Raw genomic sequence first — 18,915 nt, 5'->3', positions numbered from 1 at the left:
CACTACACTCTAATTTGAAGGTGACAAATCTCAGCAAAAATCTATAGCGTCTTATTCTCCAATCAGTACTTGTTTCACTTTGCTTCCTCTCCAATTCTCCCCTTCCGAAACAAGTGAACTCGTCCGATCAGTTTGTGAGCTCTCACATTTACATAGTAAATTTGTTATTCTCTTCTTTCTACATCTCCCTGCTCCCTATTTGGAGCGCACCCTAGATTCTAATTCATATAATTTACTCAAAAAAACTGAGAATAAAACATAATTTTAAAGAGAGCATTTCCAAGTTCCGGTTTATAAATTGCAAATGCCCCCTAGCAATTTATACACCGGATTGCCAAATTAATTTGTTGCACTAAGAAATGGATGCAGCAATTAATTAATTGTCAAATTTCACCGGATTAATCAAAACCCAAAACCGATTTTTTTTTTTATAAACCATAATTAATTTTTTTTTTTATAAAACTAACATGATTACTTTTTTTTTTTTTTACAAAAACCATAAGAACTGAAATGTCAATATGGGTGAATTTTTTTTCCAGTCCGAAACGGCAATTCGGTCCGAGGTACTTTCATAATTTTTAACGTATTTTTTCTCAAAATATGTGGAAACAGCTGGGACCGAAATGATAATTCAGTCTAAAAAAATAAAAGAGACCGAAATAACATCTCGGTTCTTATGATTTTTGTAAAAAAAAAAGCAAACAATCAAATTGATTTGGTAAAATCTTATTTTTTATGTATGATTTTAAAAAAAAATTCCCCAAAACGGTACCAAATCTAACAACGTCAAAATCCCAAAAACTAATATCTATAATAATTGGTCAATTTAAGAATAATTCTGTACGGCCCCAAATAATTATAAATAAGCATCCGCAGTTGGCATCTCCTCACTATAAAAAAGCCAACTTGCTTCAAACCTTCTTCTATTCCTCAAGCAAAGCTAGTCACAAAGAGAGAGAGAGAGAGAGAGAGAGCAAGAAGCAACAACCTCGAAGCTAGTCTAAACTAGTGGGAGGTTGTCTGCCCTGCCGGGACAAATTACGAGCTAAAAAATGGCGCGAGGCAAGGTTCAGATGAGTCGAATTGAGAATCCGGTGCATCGCCAGGTCACCTTTTGCAAACGGCGCAACGGCCTCATGAAGAAGGCCAGAGAATTATCGGTGCGGTGCTCTGCTGATGTCGGCATCATCATCTTCTCTGGCCAGGGAAAGTTGTATGAGCTTGCTACCAATGGGTATGAAAGAAATTGAAATAATTAAAATGTTAAAATGTTCAATCTTCCAGAAATGTGAGAATTGATGAAGAAATCAAATGAGGCAGAAGTAAACCAGCAATTGCTCCATCCCAATTATTATTCTTTGTACCAGTTAGGGGATGATCCATTATCCATACTGGTTTACCATTTGGTACCAGCAGGGTATGACTTTACCAGTACTTTACCATTTGGTACAAAAGTCAGTTACTTTACCAGTACTTTCACCTTGCATTTTTCCAAGCACCCCTCAAAATAAAATTACGTCTCATTCAAACAAAATTCATGTTTGAAAAACTACATTGGTTCTTTCCTTGGGTTATAACAGAAACATGGAGGGTTTAATTGAGAATTACCAGAATGCATGTAGAGAAGCTGGCCCCAACAGCGGTGAGCTCAACCAACCCCAGGTATTTATTTATTGCTACGATCTAATCTTTTCTGAATACTTGTGTTAACAAATTTATCTCAAAAACAATTTTTACCCCAGCAATATATGGATCTTACTTGATTGCTAACAGGAATCCGAGGCGGCATTGATGATCAACAAAGAGATCAACTTAGTACAAAAGGGTCTCAGGTACGCAAATTACATTTGAACCTGTTAACAAGCCATACTGGTATTTACGTGCCGGGTGCATATTGCACTTGTTTCAGATAAGAAGAATGCAAAATGTAAAAAGAAATGTACAGTAAAAGAAAATGAAATGAAAAACAGAGAAGGTTAATGGCATTTAATAAAAACTTGTCTAAAACCAAGAACAAATTGTACAGGTTTATGTATGGTGATAAAGCTAGTGAGCACATGACACTTGATGAAATGCATGTCTTAGAGAGGAATTTGGAGGTTTGGATGTATAAAGTTCGCTCTGCTAAGGTAATTAAATAAATTCATTCCAACATTTTTTTTTTCAATTTGAAACTAGAAACCTTGAATAGATTGAAATTTTCATGTGTAGATGAAGATGATGCTTCAAGAGATTGAATCCCTGAAAAATAAGGTACCCATTTATAAATTTTTTTTTTTTTTGAAAGTGGATTTATAAAATTTTTATTGATGAATTTACTGTATGAATCATTTTCCTTTGCCGCTTAATTTTATTTTATTTTGTTTTGCAGGAAGGCATACTCAAAGCCGCTAATGAAATTCTTCAGGAGAAGGTATCTTTTTTAACCAAAAAAATAAATAAATAAAATCAAATGCATTTGTTGTTCTACCGTACCAATAATTGGCACCAAAATTGCTAGAGACCAACTTAATACGGTTCAACTTTATATATAGTACACACCATTGTTGTAAATAACGGTATGCGGTACCGCCAAGCAATTAATCAGGAATAATCAGTTATAAATGAAAATAATTGGCTGATTAATCGAAAAAATCCGTGACGGTTTGGTTACCGCCAATGACTAATGGGTCGATTAATCGGCCTAAACGGATGTTTTTTAACACAGTACAAAGTGTTTGTAATTATTTTTTTTTCTTATGCAGATTATAGAACAAAATGGGCTGTTTGATACGGCCCAATTTGGGGCCCATCAAGTTGGGTATTTTAGCGAGGCCCCACCAGCCGATTTCACCCCTGACTACACTTCTTACCCACTGACACTTGATGACTATTATGGTAATTTCATTTCTAGGGAAGGTTCTCAGTCTCAGATGGGCTTTTCCTACTAACTATTTACTTCCAGTTTGCTCCTAGTAGATAATAAATCTTGAGGGACTCTTTTGTCATTTGTGTTCTACCTAAATGTATTTCAGCTACTATGAATTATGGGTGTTGTTGTATCAGTTATGAGCCCTCTAAATAATAATAATAGTAATATAATAATAATAATAATACAATGCTATTGGAGGATTTGAGAATGTTTTTCCTATGTTAAAAGTACATTGTGTGTACCTATGTATTATTTATTGCATTAAAATGATGGATGGATTTGTATCTTTTGGGTACATTTTATTCATTTCAGCTTGTTCTTCAATATGAATCTTGTTTGGTTGTCAATTAAGCTATCAAATTGTGCTATTTAAGTTAAATGAACGCATGTCAATAAAAATTCAACAAATGCCAACCCAAATATGCTACAATATACACCAAAGTGATACATAAACTTGTTTTATCTATAATTTATAACTTAAAAGCAATTTATGTCGAGAACTAGCCTTTGGTCTAGTGACAAAGACACATGGTCTATATATGAAAGGTCATGGGTTCGAAATCTAAATATGAGAAATTCTTTGTTATAATAACATTGATATTATATAGTTAGGTAGCTTGAGCTCCAACCTTTACTCAAAAAAAAACAATTAATGTCTTGTTCCGATATATGTTATAAACATATTGATTTAAAATAAAATTATAAGAAAAACCTTTCTTCCGTTATATGTTAAAACCTTTTCTTATAGCAAAAAACATACACTGAATATCAAAAGTACATCACTAATTATTGCTCAAACATTATCATATGAAATATCACTCAATAAATTTCACCATCACTAATTATTGCTTAAACATTATCAGACAATTTTATTTTATATAATTACCATATAGGTAACGGGTACGAAATAGTCTTTACCTGTATCCTTACCCGTTAGCCTAACAAAAAAAATCTTATCCATATTTATACCTGGGAAGCTAACGAAAACAAAATTACCTATATCCATCTTATCAAATATGATACGAATAGATAAACGGTTAAAAAAATATCATTAACACCCCTAGACTTTTTCCTTGTGGTATGTATTAAACGTAGTGATTTAGAAATTTTCTACGTTTGTATAATTAAATTCAGTAAAACAAACAGGAAATAAAGTACAAACAAACGGCAACTATAATCGTAGTAAATTTGACAAATTTGTGCGAAATATAATCACAGCAGACACACCTTTTGGAGTCCATACCCCTTGAAGATTCAAGATTAAAAAAACAGGGAAATTTTTTTAATCTGTCTCCAAATAATCCATAGACACCTGCATGACAGAACAGCTTCCTCGGTACTTTCTACATAAACAGAGCTATTTAATGCTCTACGAGCAATAAATACCATAAAGAAAGAAGGAAAATGATTTACTAGCGCTGTAGCACACCTTAAATATTTGAGAATTAATAATGGAAGGAGATCACCTGCTCCCGGGTACTCCCGGGGGTACAGAAAAAAATCCTGTTCCCTAACATCCTGTTTGGATGGAGAGTAGAAGAAGGAATGAGAGGTAAAGAATAGAAGGGAATAGAATGGAATAGAAAGAAAGATTAACATATTTAATCTCTTTGTGTTTGGATGATTAATGAGAGAAAATAAATTTAACTTTTCTTTCCGTCTTATTTCTTGTTTGATTGATTAAAATTTAGAAGGTTAATGAGAAATTCGGTGACTGTTGTAGGTTTGAGAAAAAAATATTGTATGAGAATTATATATATAAGATATATGGTTGGGCATTTGTATTATTTTTTCTAAAAATATTTGTAACAAAATTTTTTTCCATCCATTACACCTCAATTTGGGAGGGAAACCGATTCTATTAATTATAATGATAGAAGGTTAAACCTTTCACCTCCTGTACCCTTCACCTCCAATATAATTTTATCAATCAAATACAATTTAATGGAAAGTTTTTGTTCCTTTCCATTCCCTCCCTTCCTGTACTCTTCATCCAAACAAGGTGTAAGTCACTGTCGGGTGATGCCGGTCACTGTTAATTTTTGAACTGGGGGCCCACCGACAGTGATTCTGAGAGCAGAAATTTCCTGCCCCAGAGGAGCAAAGAATTCGGTCTCATTAAGAATACTCTCTGAACCGTAAGTTTGAATTTGAATTAAATTAAATGAATTTTTTTTTTCAAATCGAATCAGTTACCACCTCTATGTAAAAAAGACAGAAAACCGAAATTGTGATTTCGATCGGATTCTAAATATGAAAGCCAGAACCCTTTCATTAACTTAAAAAATAATACTAATTAAAGAAGAAAACTACCAACAAGCTTCAGCGCAGCTGTCAAAATAATTATAGCAATAGTGGAATGAGTTGTACATATCATTACTTAATTTATATGTTATTTGTACTGGATTTGTTTTATGTGCTCTCTTTCTTCTACTTTCTCTCTCTCTTACTTTTCAGTTTTCTGCATTGGCGACTCTTCATTGGAACCTCTGACTGGTGACTGTCCGGGTTTGGTTGATTTAGTATTTCTCTTGGGACTTCTGAGTGGTGACTGTCCTGACTCAGTTGATTCAGTTTCTGGTCTGATTTGATTCAGTGTCTTCTACGATAAAGTCTACCAGCATAACAACTATACACACAGAGGAAACCATCACTAGGCTCCTATTATTTCAATCAAGCAAGGATGACTAAAATTGTGTCCACATAATACTCATACCACTGTGTGTTTTTAGTTTGTTTACAACTAAATACTTTGTAAGACATTTTATGTCTAATCTTACGTAACAACTGATTTATAACTCTTTAAATTAATAAAATCAGGATTTTACTTTAAAAAAAAAAATGCAGCGACATAATAATTTATTTTCCAATTTTTCTTCTTTTCACATTCGTTCAATTCAACTGGTTGACTCCTACATCCTGCTGCCATTGTTGCACACATTCCTATTACCATTTTCATTTACATTTACTGCCTATGACAGAGTTTACTCAAAAGCATTTACTAATTCTATCGACCACCAACGACCAACCCAGTAGGACATCTTTTCGAATCATCCCTTTTTGTTTTACAAATTACAATGGTGTTGGTGTTGGTGCTGGTATAAGTTGGATCAAATCAATCATTTAACAAGGGCGTTTTGTAATACCAAAAAGGAGAAGACAATCTTGCACTTTTTTAAAATTGCCAACTTTCCAGTTTAAAATTTTTGTATTTTTTTCTTTCTATTTCTTATTTTTATATTATCAAAAAAAAAAAAAAAACTAACAAACTTGTTTCTACCGTTGCTTTCTAAGCTTTCAATTAGACTACAAGAAATGAATTTAATCCTATATAATTAACTTGGGTTATTATTGAACATATTTCTCATATTAAAATAAAAAAAGAAGTTATATTTATCTACGGCCTTTGGGCTAATATCATGTACATGTAACAGTTTATCAACTATAATTGGACGTAATGAAATATTTGTCAATTAGCTATTCACATGTTTTAGATTTACATGTTTTGGTGCCTTTACCAACAAATTGATCATACTTGCTAATGGTTGACTGTCTGAGTTCGGTCGATCCAGTTCCCGGTCTGGTCTGAATTCAGTGCCTTCTCGGCTGTAATATGCGTACAGAGAAAACCATAACTAAGCTCCTATCACTCTAATCAAGCAAGAATAGTCAATTTGCGTCCACATGATGCACATACCCCTGTGCGTTTTTTGTTTTGTTTAGTTGTATGTTTTTCACAGACACTAATTGTCTAATCTTATGTAACAGCTACTATGTAACTTTCTCTATCAATAAAACTGTTTACTGATTTTCAACCAAAAAAAAAAAAAAAATTGATCATACGGCCATTACCAAATAAGTAAATCATGATATTAGGATGCATGTACTCTGATGAATCTTTTCCTTTTGACCAAACAACACTTTGGTGCCATTTTTACTTCTTTAAGACTGTAACCTTTGACAATGCAATGTAAGCCCTTTATTTAACCAAAAATAAGAAAAGGTACAAGTCAAAACTTCTCTGTCTCCTCTGTTCCCTATATATAAACTGGTTCCCTGTCACCTCTCTCTATATCTCTCTTCTCAAAGCCCTTTCTGGCTCTCTCTCTATATCCATTGCAATTATGCAAACAAATACACACCTCTTTCTTCCTTGCCTCATACTCCTCCTGTCTTTCTCTCCACTATGCAAATCTCAGCTTGTACCAGATATAAACATGAGTGCCCCATTAGCCCCTGGAGTCGGTACCAGTCAGAGAGAGATGATACCTGCCATGTTTGCTTTTGGTGATTCTCTCATAGATAATGGAAACAACAATGACCTTCCTTCATTCGCAAAGGCCAACTATTACCCCTACGGCATTGACTTCTCGGGTGGGCCTACTGGCAGGTTCTCTAACGGCTATACCATTGTAGATGAGATAGGTACTATATAAATATTATACAATACTAATTCTGGTTACGTCGTTAATTAGTTAATTTCATGTACCATTAATTTCTTATTAGTTTTAAAACCATAATTTCTCTCCCATTTTCTTTCATTGTTGTTTCCTTTATATCTGTCTCTCTTGGCTTAATTAGTGGGGTCAGGGTTTCATGAATAATGCAATAAGGCTTACATAGAAACTTTTTTGCAACAATGGTACTTATTTTATTTGATACTAATACATGCATTGTGTATTGAATATTTTTTTTTTATTGTTTTTGTATGTAGCTAATTTGCTTGGTCTTCCTCTGATACCTCCCAACTCACAAGCATCTGGCGAAATGGCATTACATGGTGTCAACTATGCCTCAGCCGCCTCTGGTATTTTGGATGTCACTGGCCAAAATTTTGTAAGCTACATCTAATCTCAGTCTAACCTATTTACTGTTATATTGATCATGTAGAGTAAAAAAATATATTACCATGTAGTCGCATGCATGCTGATTGTTTGAATTGCCTTTTGCATCATTTGAAATTCGCTTGTTTTTCTCTCGTTAATTAGTAATTACCATTGATTGTCATGTAAATTGAAGGATTACAGATAAAATATTCTGAAGCCAGAATATTATTATGTACTGAATTTCTTAATTGATATAAGAATATTTAAAAAAGACCCTACATTATCGGAAGTCACTAAAAAGCCACTCTGTTGTTAAAATATTCAAAAAACTGAACAGCCTCCAAAAAAAAAAGAATTGAAGCACTTCCAGCAAACTCTAATAAGGTCAGGAAAGGTGTTATTATAAAAAGCTCATGGTAGAAGGCATAATGCACAAAATTTCATATATCAACAAAAATCAATAAAAAGATGTTTAGAAGTGTTGGTTGGCAAAGTCATTTTCCCAAATTAAGTTGGATAAACCTTCGATTTTTCTACACTAATTAACAGGTAACTAGGATACCATTTGGCGAGCAGATCAAGAACTTTGAGAAAACACTTGATCAAATAACCGATAATTTAGGAGCCGATGGCGTGGCGGACGCATTGAAAGACTGTCTCTTTTTTGTGGGAATGGGAAGCAACGACTATTTGAACAACTATCTCATGCCAAATTACAACACACGCAGCCAGTACAATCCTCAACAGTTTTCTGATCTCTTGGTGCAGCAGTATAACCGCCAACTCATGGTTAGTTGATCTTTGTAATTATTAAGTGTGAAACTTATGAAAACAATGGATTTTAAATTGCTTTTTTTTAAAAATCTAAATTACTTACAGAGCATGTACAATCTCGGAGCTCGAAAATTTGTCATTGCCGGAATTGGGTCCATGAGTTGCATACCAAATATGCGCGCACAAAATGTCCAGAGTCAATGCTCTCCTACAGTAGACAGAAATCTCATCATTCCATTCAATAACAAAGTCAAGATTATGCTTAATTCACTTAACAGAAACTTGCCAAAAGCAAAATTTATCTACATGGATAACTACAAGATGATTTCTGATATTCTTGCCAGCCCTAGATCTTATGGTAGGTTCTTGCTAATTCACTAATACAAAAATTAACTATATTTTTCTTATTAAATGTTTTTGGAGACCAATTTCATCTCTAAACAGATACAGTTTTTTTCAACTAGGCTAATTCATTGTCCTTGCACAAAAATTTTAGGGTTTCAGGTGATAGACCGAGGGTGTTGCGGCATCGGTAGGAACCGGGGACAGATAACATGCCTTCCATTTGAGACACCATGTGTGAACAGAAATGAATATGTATTTTGGGATGCCTTTCATCCAACTGCAGCTGTGAATATACTACTTGCCCGTAAGGCATTTTACGGCAATACGGATGTGGTCTTTCCTATGAACATACACCAGCTTGCTCAGCTAAAACTTGAACCTAATTAACTAGCTAGAGAGAAAGAGAGAGGATTAATATGAGATTTTTCACTATCAATTAAGTTGCTGAATATGGGGTTTTATAAACAATGACAGTAATTGTTGCTAAGGAAAGAAATGCTTTAAGTTTTCATGAGTAGATCCTGCCAGGAACTAAATTTTTAGCTTAATTCTTAATTTTTATATAAAGAGTTTAGACACATTTGATCTGGTTCCCTAACAAGTTTGCCATCATTTAACTGAACACCAAACTCAACTCCTCCCTCTTATTAATTACTAAACCACATGATATCCCCAATTTGATTAAATTTGTAGCTTGATATTTTATCCAAAGAAGAACTGAACTTGGGGATAATATGCACAAATTATTTAGTTGTAAGTGAGCTCTTGACGATGTCTTATTTGTAATAGTGTATTTTTTGCCCATATTTTTTATCCAAAGAAAAATAGTCAAGGGCTCATTTACCACTCACGGAAGAACAGTTTATCCTTGTATTATCAACAAACTTTCAGATTTAAAGGATATGTGAGCATTCAACTTGGTTCAAAATTCCAAAATGGGTTGTTGACAGCAGTAAGAACTATGTATTCTACTTGTCATCAAAATGTGGTAAAAGTTGTTCAAGTTCAAAATTCCAAAATGAGTTCCATACCAAATACACGTGCACAGAATTTTTCCAACATTCTCCTCGTACAATTTTACAAGAAGCTTATTCAAAATTCTTCTCATACAATTTTAATGGTTCGGATTCATCATTTGAAGTCAATTTAATAAATTTTAGAATTGAGTTCACAAAGGAGCTTAGTGAACTTAAATTGTGTGCAAATGTTTTTGCTGTTCCAAATGCAATATGCATGTTTTTGTTTCTTGAAGGAAATATATTTTGACGAATATCTCAAACAATAAAGCACCTTTATTAAAAATTGAATGAATTGCCTAAATATACAAGGAAAAGACACGAATATTTCAATTAACAACAATGGAAATATGACAAATTTAGCCAAACTAATAAAAATGACAATCGTCTTGCAAAAATAAACACCACTGCTAGCTCTTCCTACACAAATTTTGATTACAGAGGTTGTGGACTTGTGGAAATAAATATGTTCTTTAATAAACAGATATAAAATCTAAGAATATTATGATGAAACCCCACGCGAGGATTTGGGATTGATTGTGTCTATTTTTATTGTAAACTAATATCTAATTTTTATGATGAAAACCCCACATTGCATTTTCTTTAATTGAATCTAAAAGGCAATTTTTAAATATCTTGCTTCAGGCTTCAGCAAATCATTTCTTTGAACACCTAATAATTGATATGACAATATTTTACGCATTCTGTGAAAGTTAAAAATTTCCTGAAATTAACTATTATATACATAGCCAGGAAGCATATAAACGTTATAGTGAGCAAGTCCTTGTAGGAGGCACTACAAACCTAAAAAGTGGGCATGCGTTGATACAAAACCATGTAAATTTTCATACTTTCTGTAACAACGCATATTACAATTGCCAATTAAAGAACAGTATAAAATAGGCGTACAGTTATTCTTCTCTTCTTGCCCATCTCTATTATCAAATCATGAGCTTCTCTAGTTCTCGCCTAGATGAACGAAGTGTGTGTCAGTAAGTTCATAGATGCACGGGGCACATTCGGCAAAAAGAAATTGAATATCTATGAAGGCAATTAATTACAACAGTAGAAGCTTTAGACCTATCCAGATGATACACAAAAATGCCTATAAAAGAAAAATAATGTAACAAATTAACGCCCGAAAAGAAATACAACATCAGATAGCTGTAAAACATCAATGGATCTAATCAATCAATGAAATGCCCGAATAAAGGAAAAATTATGTACACTTTGGTTGGGTAAAACAAGATAAGTTCCGGTGTGGGCCCAAATTATTTCTTTCACATATTTTGTTCGGCTTTATTTTTTCAAAAAGAAAGCAAACCTCCATGCCTATTTGTCCGCCAGAATATCATACTCTGGGTCAAAGCTCTGTCACCTGAATCAAATTAGTATCCCCGCTTCAATTTGGATCTCTAAGTCAGTTGTAAAAAAATTCAGTCATTTCATCGAGACTTGACAACACAAAGGATGCTTCTCGCTGCAGCTGATAGATTATGCTGGTTCCCTGTTTATATTTCATAAATAGATCTCACATTATGATAGTCACAATGTTGGATCAAGTGCTTATATGGGCCATCATAAATGAGGCAAAATAAATTGGAAGAAACACAGAAAAGAGAAATCAATCTAATTAACAAGATCAATATAGCAAGGTAATATTTGACCATATAACATGGGGGACATCGGTACACACCAAGCAACATTATACTACAAAAAAAGCCATTTCGCCCTTTATTTGTGTAATTTTAAAAGCCAGTGAAAAGATCTTTCTTCTCTAAATTTAGATCCCTTCTTCACTTTATTTCCCACTCTACTACTCTAGTGCAGACATGATGGTAGGGCCAAATTGCTGAAGAAAAAAGCTCTAGAACTGAAGAATCTTTAAGACTTTGGTTGGTTAACCATTTATAAACAGGAGCCTTTTGCAAATATCAAAGTCAGAAGTGATTTTTGCAAAGAAAAATAAATAATGGGTCACCTTCTGATATAAAAAACACAATAAATAAAATCCTAGTATAGCTGATGATAAGTATGTGCAGTTTCCACCTTTTCTAATCTACTCCCTGGACTCCAAATAAAAAGAAAAATAATATATGCCTTGCCAAAAACAAACTGTTAAACATGGCTTGGATCCTGGGACTGATGCCATGGTACTATGCATAGCACAAATTGGTCTGTAGTATGGATCAATATATTTGTTTTCAAAGTCAACATGATCTCCATATGAAAATGTACTTGCAGACTAAATTTTACATTTTTTTACTATTCTTTTAGATAGGCAGAAAATAACTACTTTTGAATGGTCTGTAATTTTTAGATCAAGTGATTTTCTACCTATCTAAATGATAGGAAAAATTTTTGTAAAAAATGTAATATTTGATCTGCAAGTACATTTTCATATGGAGATCATGTTCAATGGTTCAGATCAACTGTTTGGTTTTTTTTTTTAAAATGAAGATATTGAACCATAGTACGGACCTATTGGCACTATAAACAGTCCGATAGCCTCACTCTACTTTAATTGATTTAAAAACAAACAAAAATCAGAGATAAACAGTAAAACGATTGTTTCACCTAAGATAAGGCAATACAAGGCCATCAGTCAGGCCCGCTAACCCAAGCTTCCACATCAACCCAATCACAGTATTAGCTTCTAGTCTCCTGCCCAAATGATAGTAGGCCCTGTGCATGATCAAGAAGGTTCTCTTTGTTCGGTGGAACCGAAAACTCTCCATCTCATTCAAAACCTCATGCATCTCTTCTAACCTGTTGTGCTTCCCATACATAGTCATCTTGCAGTGGAACACAGAGTGGGAAAGTTTCCACCCTGCCTCCTCTGCGCTTTTCACAAAACCTACAAGTAGGATTATAAATAGTAAATATAAAAGTCTTACCTAGCTTCCAAAAAAAAAAAATAATAATAGTTTTATCAGTAATTTGCAAGGATAACAAAACAATTCTCAAATGAATCATTAAAATTGTAAGTTATAACCAGAACTAACTCTTGTGTTAACTTAATCAATCATCTGCACAGCTAATTCGTACTTCATATAGCTTCAGGTCCCATCATGGTTTGACTTGCCGGTAATTCAATTTGAAATTAGGGGGGAAAAAAAGAGAATTGAAATAAAAGCATAAACTGCTTGTACTGGGAATGTTTTATCACACCTTTAAAACAATAACAGCTGAGAGATACCCAATATCTCAATTTGTTTTTTTACTTGAAAAATACAAGAATGGTCAAAATTATTTTGGTATACTCCACTACCTGCGAGTTGGTCAATAGCACCACGATGATAATAACTTGAGATGATGGAGTGCATAATCCCACTGGTTGTCACAGCAGTGTTCCTCCTAAAGGCCTCAACTATCAGCCTCTCCATTACCTCCACCAGACCTTCCTGTGCATAAACTCTGATCAAGAGCACATGCAGCCATGGTCTATACTCAGCATCACCAATGCACTCAAGAAGCTCTTCAATCCTCTGTATCCTGTTCTGGCATGAGCTCTTGCAATAAGCACAGATCATAGCCCTGATAAGGATTGCATCGACCCTTTGCACCTGCACAAATGTACACAGTTGATAGACACAAGAACTTTCAAAATATGGATATATGTAAACACCTGATAAACAAGATCCTCAAAATAGGGAAATTTCATGTGTACCCCTCAAAAATCATGAAATTATTTTTTCCCCTCAAAAATTCAAAGACACCATATTTACCCCACCAAATTTAAAAAACTCACAAATTTTACCCAATTTATAGCCTTTTATATTAAAAATTTAAAACTCATTTTAAATTTATAAAATACCATTTTACGCTTTATTAAAAAAAAATATGTACTTGTTTAAGAGAAATGTTCGGTCTTCTAATTTGCCGGTTAAGCAATAAATTGGATAAATTTGTGAGTTTTTGAAATTTAGAGAGGAAATATGATATTATGAATTTTAGAGGAGGAAATACTTAATTTCAAGGTTTTTGAGGGGTATACATGAAATTCCCCCCTCAAAATAAATGGTCATTGGACTAAAGTTGAACCTGCTGAGAAACAATTCTATAAGTATCCTCCATCTTTTCAATGTGGCCAGAGTGTGCATACCCCCGAAGCATAAGGAGGTGAGTGCTGAGCTGAGGTTTGACCGGGCCAGCCAGCATTGCCTGGTAGGTAGATTCCATCCGGTCCCACATAAAGGCAGTGACATAAGCAGAGATAATAGTATTATGCGTCTTCAAAGTTCTTATCACGCCGGCTTCATCAGCAGCATGAAGCACAGCTTCCATGTGATCTACCTGCGTGTTCTAGTTTAGTACTGCAGTCATAGAATGGGATTCTATGATTTTTCATTAAGAGCAGGTATAAAGGCATTAAAAGTTCTCAGTTTCTTCTTTCCAGGTTCCCAGCTGGTACTGCAGGATAAGTGAAGCCCAGGGGTTTAGGGTTTAGGGTTTGGGGTTTGGGGTTTTACCAGGCTACCAGCGGGTACTGCCGGATAGGTGAAGCCCAGTACTCAGTACTGAATACAATAAAATTTACAGCAACATATCATACTACTGCTGCTGGCATGCTTGATTGGTATATAGTAGTCGTTTTATAAATGATAAGGTATATATTTGTTACTACAAGGAGCTAGACTTTCAAGCTATGGGGATCAACCACATTGGGGGGTCAATCATATAAAATTTTCATGCTGAGTATGGGGGTCAATATTTACAGTGCCCATAGCATTTTACTCTACTTCCTTTGTTTGGATAACCCTTCGGCCAGTTATAATGGTTGTCATACAAGTCTGTTCTCAATATAATACATCTCTTACAAATACTACTCTGCCAGTTCTATTCTTTATTGAATTCAATGTCCCCATTTACAAATTACAGTAGTAAATGAAAGATGAAATGTTACATACCAATAAATTACGGCCAAATAGTGAAAGAAGAGTATTATAAGAAACAATGGTGGGCTTGCACCGGCGATCTTGTTTTAGAATTTGAAACACTGCCAAGCACCGTCTCATCATTCCATTATACATATAAGCCGACATGAGTGCATTGTACAGCACCGGCTCAGGGAAGGAAACAATGGCTTCATAGAAGAGCGAAGCTGCCAGGTCGACATTGCGTGCACGGCCGGCTAAGGCGATCGCTTTAGAATACTCCTGAGAGGAGAGAGGGATTGGATCAGGGCCAGTGGCGATCTTACGGCGCCAACTGAAGACTTCCAATGCGAGGAGGGGACGGTGTTTGAGCAAGGAGAAGAGCTCTATAGAGGCAGAGTAGTTGCGTGAAGAGCGGAGGAGGGAAGGGAAGGAGTAAGATTCGAGGAGAGGTTCGGGGTTGGGGATGGGGTCGGGAAGGGAGAGGAGATCGGCGGCGAGAGCGGAGATGGGACCGGCGGAGCAGCGTTGGCGAGAGAAAAGGTAAAAGAGAGAACGAGGTGTTGAGAGTTTGGTCTTTGTCATGAGAAAGGCGAGAAGGCGAAGCGCCGCCGGATGGGTCGCGACTTGCGAGAGAGATGTTTTGTTTCGTAGAGAAGAGAAGAGAAGAGACGGCGCTCAAAGCTGTAAACGATGGATGAAGCTTTTTGCTGATCGTTGAGAATATTCACTGAAAATCAAAATATTCAACAGCATCCATCCGTCCGTCCATGTGGATCCACTGTAACAAATGAATTATTCGGATTCGGTTCGGCGAATTTAAAAATTCGTGATTCGAAAATAATTCGGATATAATTTAGAAATAATTCGGAATTATCTGAATCAGAGATCTCAGTCCTGTAAGAAAGCAAATAAAAGAACTCAAAAAAATTTCCGGAAAAAATTCAAAATTATTCGGATTTAATTCGGTCAACCGAATAATTCGACATTCAGATCGGCATAACCAAAAAATGAATTATTTGAATTTAATCTGCGAATAATTCGCAAATCTTGTGACTATAAATCCATGGGTGACATAAATTGTCACGGTATTTAAATATAAAATTTATATTAATAATTAGATATTATAGACATGATGTGATGTAAATTATTCATATTATTATATTTATCAAATAAAATTAAATTACATAAACTTTGATCGTTGGATTATCTAATTTATTTTTAAATTTAACTTTGTTTGATTATGTTTTAAATTCATTTTCATCCCGCGTCTTCTTATTTTCCATTTAGATTAAAAATTTCCATTATTTTCTAACGACCCTTCTAATATACCCATATTATTATTTTATTATTGACATTTTATCGCTCCTCACGAAGTGCATAGTGGATCATAAGGGGCGGAGTCTGACTTTCGAACTATGGAAAACGTCCGTTTAGGTCGATTAATCAGTCGATTAGTCGTTGGCGGTGATCAAACCGTTATAATTTTTTCCGACTAATTGGTCAATTATTTCCAATTATGGTCGATTATTCTCGATTAATTGCTTGGCAGTACTCTGTTCGTCTAACGACCACATACCGTTATTTACAACAATGATATATATGAAGGTCAATCATATAAAAAATTTCTACATAAAATGAAGATCAATTTCATAATTCCAAACCATTTTACTATATATTATATATATAATTATACATATATACTAAAAAAATTAAAAAAAAAATGAGAGTCAATTGATCCCATTCATCCTTCTTCCCTCCCCTCTGAGATTATATGTCGAAAAAAATATTTAGTTTTGTCTAATGAGAAACAATTGCTTTGATTATTTGTCGAGCATTGATCTGCGCCTTTCCTAATTATTTTTGGAGTTTACGTCATTGATGATTGGAGAAAATTGGTATAATTCAATTTGTGATTTTGAACCGCTCCACGAAAAGTAGCTAGATATCAATAATTTGAATTTGCATAGTATTTTCTAAATTGATCGTTTTGTCACGGGAGCTGAATTATGTGACTATAATTGATTTATAGCGCATATTTAATAGGGTTTCGTTTGCGGTTGTTATCATATGGTGCGTGGAATTCTCTCGTGCAGAAATTCATACGGTTTCATTAAATATGTTAATAAAATCCGATTGAATTGTACCAATTTATTTATCAAGAGAGAGTTCGAATGCACCATAATTTTTGTTCTCCATCTTTTATCTCTATTTTTAAAATTCGAACAGTCAATCCGAACCGTTCAACATAATCTTCATAATAAAATATATTTGGAAACCAAATTATATATTTTTTTTACTATTTTTTTAGATAGATACAAAATCGCTGTTTTAAAGAGATTCTGGACCATCCAATAAAGTGATATTGTACCTATGTAAAAAGATAGTAAAAAAAAATCTAAAAAATATAAAATTTGATCTCCAAGAATATTTTATTGTGAAGATTATGTTGAGCAGTTCAGATCCAATTGTTCGAACTTTAAAAACAGAGATAAAGAATGTGGAGTACATTAGAACACAAAGTTATGATACATTTGAACCCTTCTCATTTACCAAAATTTCCATATACATGATCTTATTGGTATCAAATTTCCATATCATAAAATAATACCAAAATTTTTAAGACCACAGTTTTTCTAGTACACCATAAAAGAACCTTGGAACACAAAATTCTACATTAAAACATAGAGGGAGGTATAAAATGCAGTTTTCTAAATAAGGTCCACAAAATACTAAAATTCGTATCAAATCACCATCAGAGTAGTTTGCATTTCACATGCACCGGCAAGTCTCTAATATCAAATGGATAGACTTCTTGAAAGAGTAATTGTTTCCAGCTTGCTCTACAGTGTTGTAGAAAACGTCCGTTTAGACTGATTAATCGGCCGATTAGTCGTTGGCGGTGACCAAACTGTCATAAATTTTCTTGACTAATCGGCCGATTATTCCTGATTAATCGCTTGGCGGTATCCTATCCGTCCGACAACCGCATACCGTTATTTACAACACTGGTTTTATACACCACAAGTCCACAAGAAATGAGCGGACAGGATTACTGCAGAAATAAATTATTTGCATCCTAAACCCTAAACCCCTACGTCAATTGGTTCTTTATTCTCAAGATACTTTTCTTATATTAATATTTGCACCAATTAACATCGTCGGTCCCGTAGCTCAGTTGGTTAGAGCGTTGGTCTTATGAGCCGAAGGTCGCGGGTTCGAGCCCCGCCGGGACCATCTGGCTTTATACGGCGACTTTTTTGAATTTTTTTTGGAAAATTTATTCGGGCCAAATTATTTGCTGGAAAATTCATTCGGCCCGAAATACGCGGCCCAATTGCTGGAATATTGTTTCAGGGCATTTATTTTGCATGTGGTTACTTCAGATGACATTATAAAAATATGTAAAGGGGAATGGAGATTTAGATTAAAAAAGCACAAGCTAATTTAAAGTCGTTCAAATAATCAAAGGTGACCAAATTATATTTCATGAAAAACCTCTCTTAAAGAAAAAGTGGAAAAGAGACTTGCAGTGTCGATATAATATAATTTTTCTCGAAATTAATACATGGCACGTGCTGGTTCATTTATGCTTTGCATGATTCAATAAGATTAAGTTTACTTTATGCCTAAAGTCTTACTTATCAGATAAACAAATTACATTTGCAAAGTCATGCGTAAAATCAGGAATAAACAAAAATGAAGTAGAATGAATCATGAAAGGTTTTTATTACAGAGGGCACTGTCCATAAGCAAAGATGTTTAATTAATTCTCTAATCCGTGCACTGCATGAAGCCAAACCTGATCGGTTAAAATCATTACCCGAAAAATTGGCGCAAACATATATGATATGTGGGGAAAAAAATTATTCTAAAAACATTTGGGAAATATATCTCGTGTTTTCAAATAAATTTTTTAAGAAAACAATATAAGCAAAATTGACTGCTTTTTTTAAATAAATTCCTTCATTTTTCAAAAAATTAAACAACAATTAATGATATAAGAAAAATTATCATCCCATATGTCAATTGCGTAATAATCATAATAAGAAAAATTGGCGCAATTTATATGGCTTGTAAGTTGTACGCATATCTGCAAGATATTTTTTTTTGAAAGCCGGATAGTAGCTATCAGGATTGTGTACAAAATACAGCAGACTACAAAA

At 34.1% G+C, this 18,915-nt stretch overlaps 3 protein-coding genes and 1 non-coding gene across 4 annotated transcripts; 3 read left to right on the top strand and 1 right to left on the bottom strand.

The window, feature by feature from the left end:
* Positions 1 to 910: 910 nt before the first annotated feature.
* Positions 911 to 3,204, top strand: LOC144575587 (MADS-box transcription factor 26-like). The gene is made up of 7 exons (XM_078325783.1): positions 911 to 1,234; positions 1,581 to 1,662; positions 1,774 to 1,832; positions 2,027 to 2,129; positions 2,212 to 2,253; positions 2,372 to 2,413; positions 2,745 to 3,204. Exons 1-7 carry the CDS (start codon positions 1,053 to 1,055, stop codon positions 2,928 to 2,930), a joined length of 696 nt encoding a protein of 231 aa, XP_078181909.1. The 5' UTR covers positions 911 to 1,052; the 3' UTR covers positions 2,931 to 3,204.
* Positions 3,205 to 7,028: 3,824 nt separating this feature from the next.
* Positions 7,029 to 9,259, top strand: LOC144575712 (GDSL-like Lipase/Acylhydrolase superfamily protein). The gene is made up of 5 exons (XM_078325950.1): positions 7,029 to 7,336; positions 7,626 to 7,747; positions 8,287 to 8,526; positions 8,617 to 8,869; positions 9,008 to 9,259. Exons 1-5 carry the CDS (start codon positions 7,036 to 7,038, stop codon positions 9,241 to 9,243), a joined length of 1,152 nt encoding a protein of 383 aa, XP_078182076.1. The 5' UTR covers positions 7,029 to 7,035; the 3' UTR covers positions 9,244 to 9,259.
* A 1,643-nt stretch (positions 9,260 to 10,902) lies between these two features.
* On the bottom strand, positions 10,903 to 15,419 carry LOC144575814 (pentatricopeptide repeat-containing protein At2g30780-like). The gene is made up of 5 exons (XM_078326059.1): positions 14,783 to 15,419; positions 13,917 to 14,168; positions 13,144 to 13,438; positions 12,450 to 12,729; positions 10,903 to 11,379 (listed from the first exon to the last, which is right to left on the bottom strand). The coding sequence occupies exons 1-5, from the start codon at positions 15,332 to 15,334 to the stop codon at positions 11,367 to 11,369; spliced, it is 1,392 nt and encodes a 463-aa protein (XP_078182185.1). The 5' UTR covers positions 15,335 to 15,419; the 3' UTR covers positions 10,903 to 11,366.
* A 2,493-nt stretch (positions 15,420 to 17,912) lies between these two features.
* Positions 17,913 to 17,986, top strand: TRNAI-UAU (transfer RNA isoleucine (anticodon UAU)). Its single transcript has one exon. It is a non-coding gene; the product is annotated as a tRNA-Ile (tRNA).
* The last annotated feature ends 929 nt before the right edge of the window (positions 17,987 to 18,915 follow it).

This window comes from Carex rostrata, chromosome 24 (assembly GCF_964058835.1).
Source record: "Carex rostrata chromosome 24, lpCarRost1.2, whole genome shotgun sequence".
Lineage (NCBI taxonomy): Eukaryota > Viridiplantae > Streptophyta > Magnoliopsida > Poales > Cyperaceae > Carex > Carex rostrata.
Note: the sequence above shows the minus strand (reverse complement) of the source record. Positions and strands in the feature narration are given on the sequence as shown.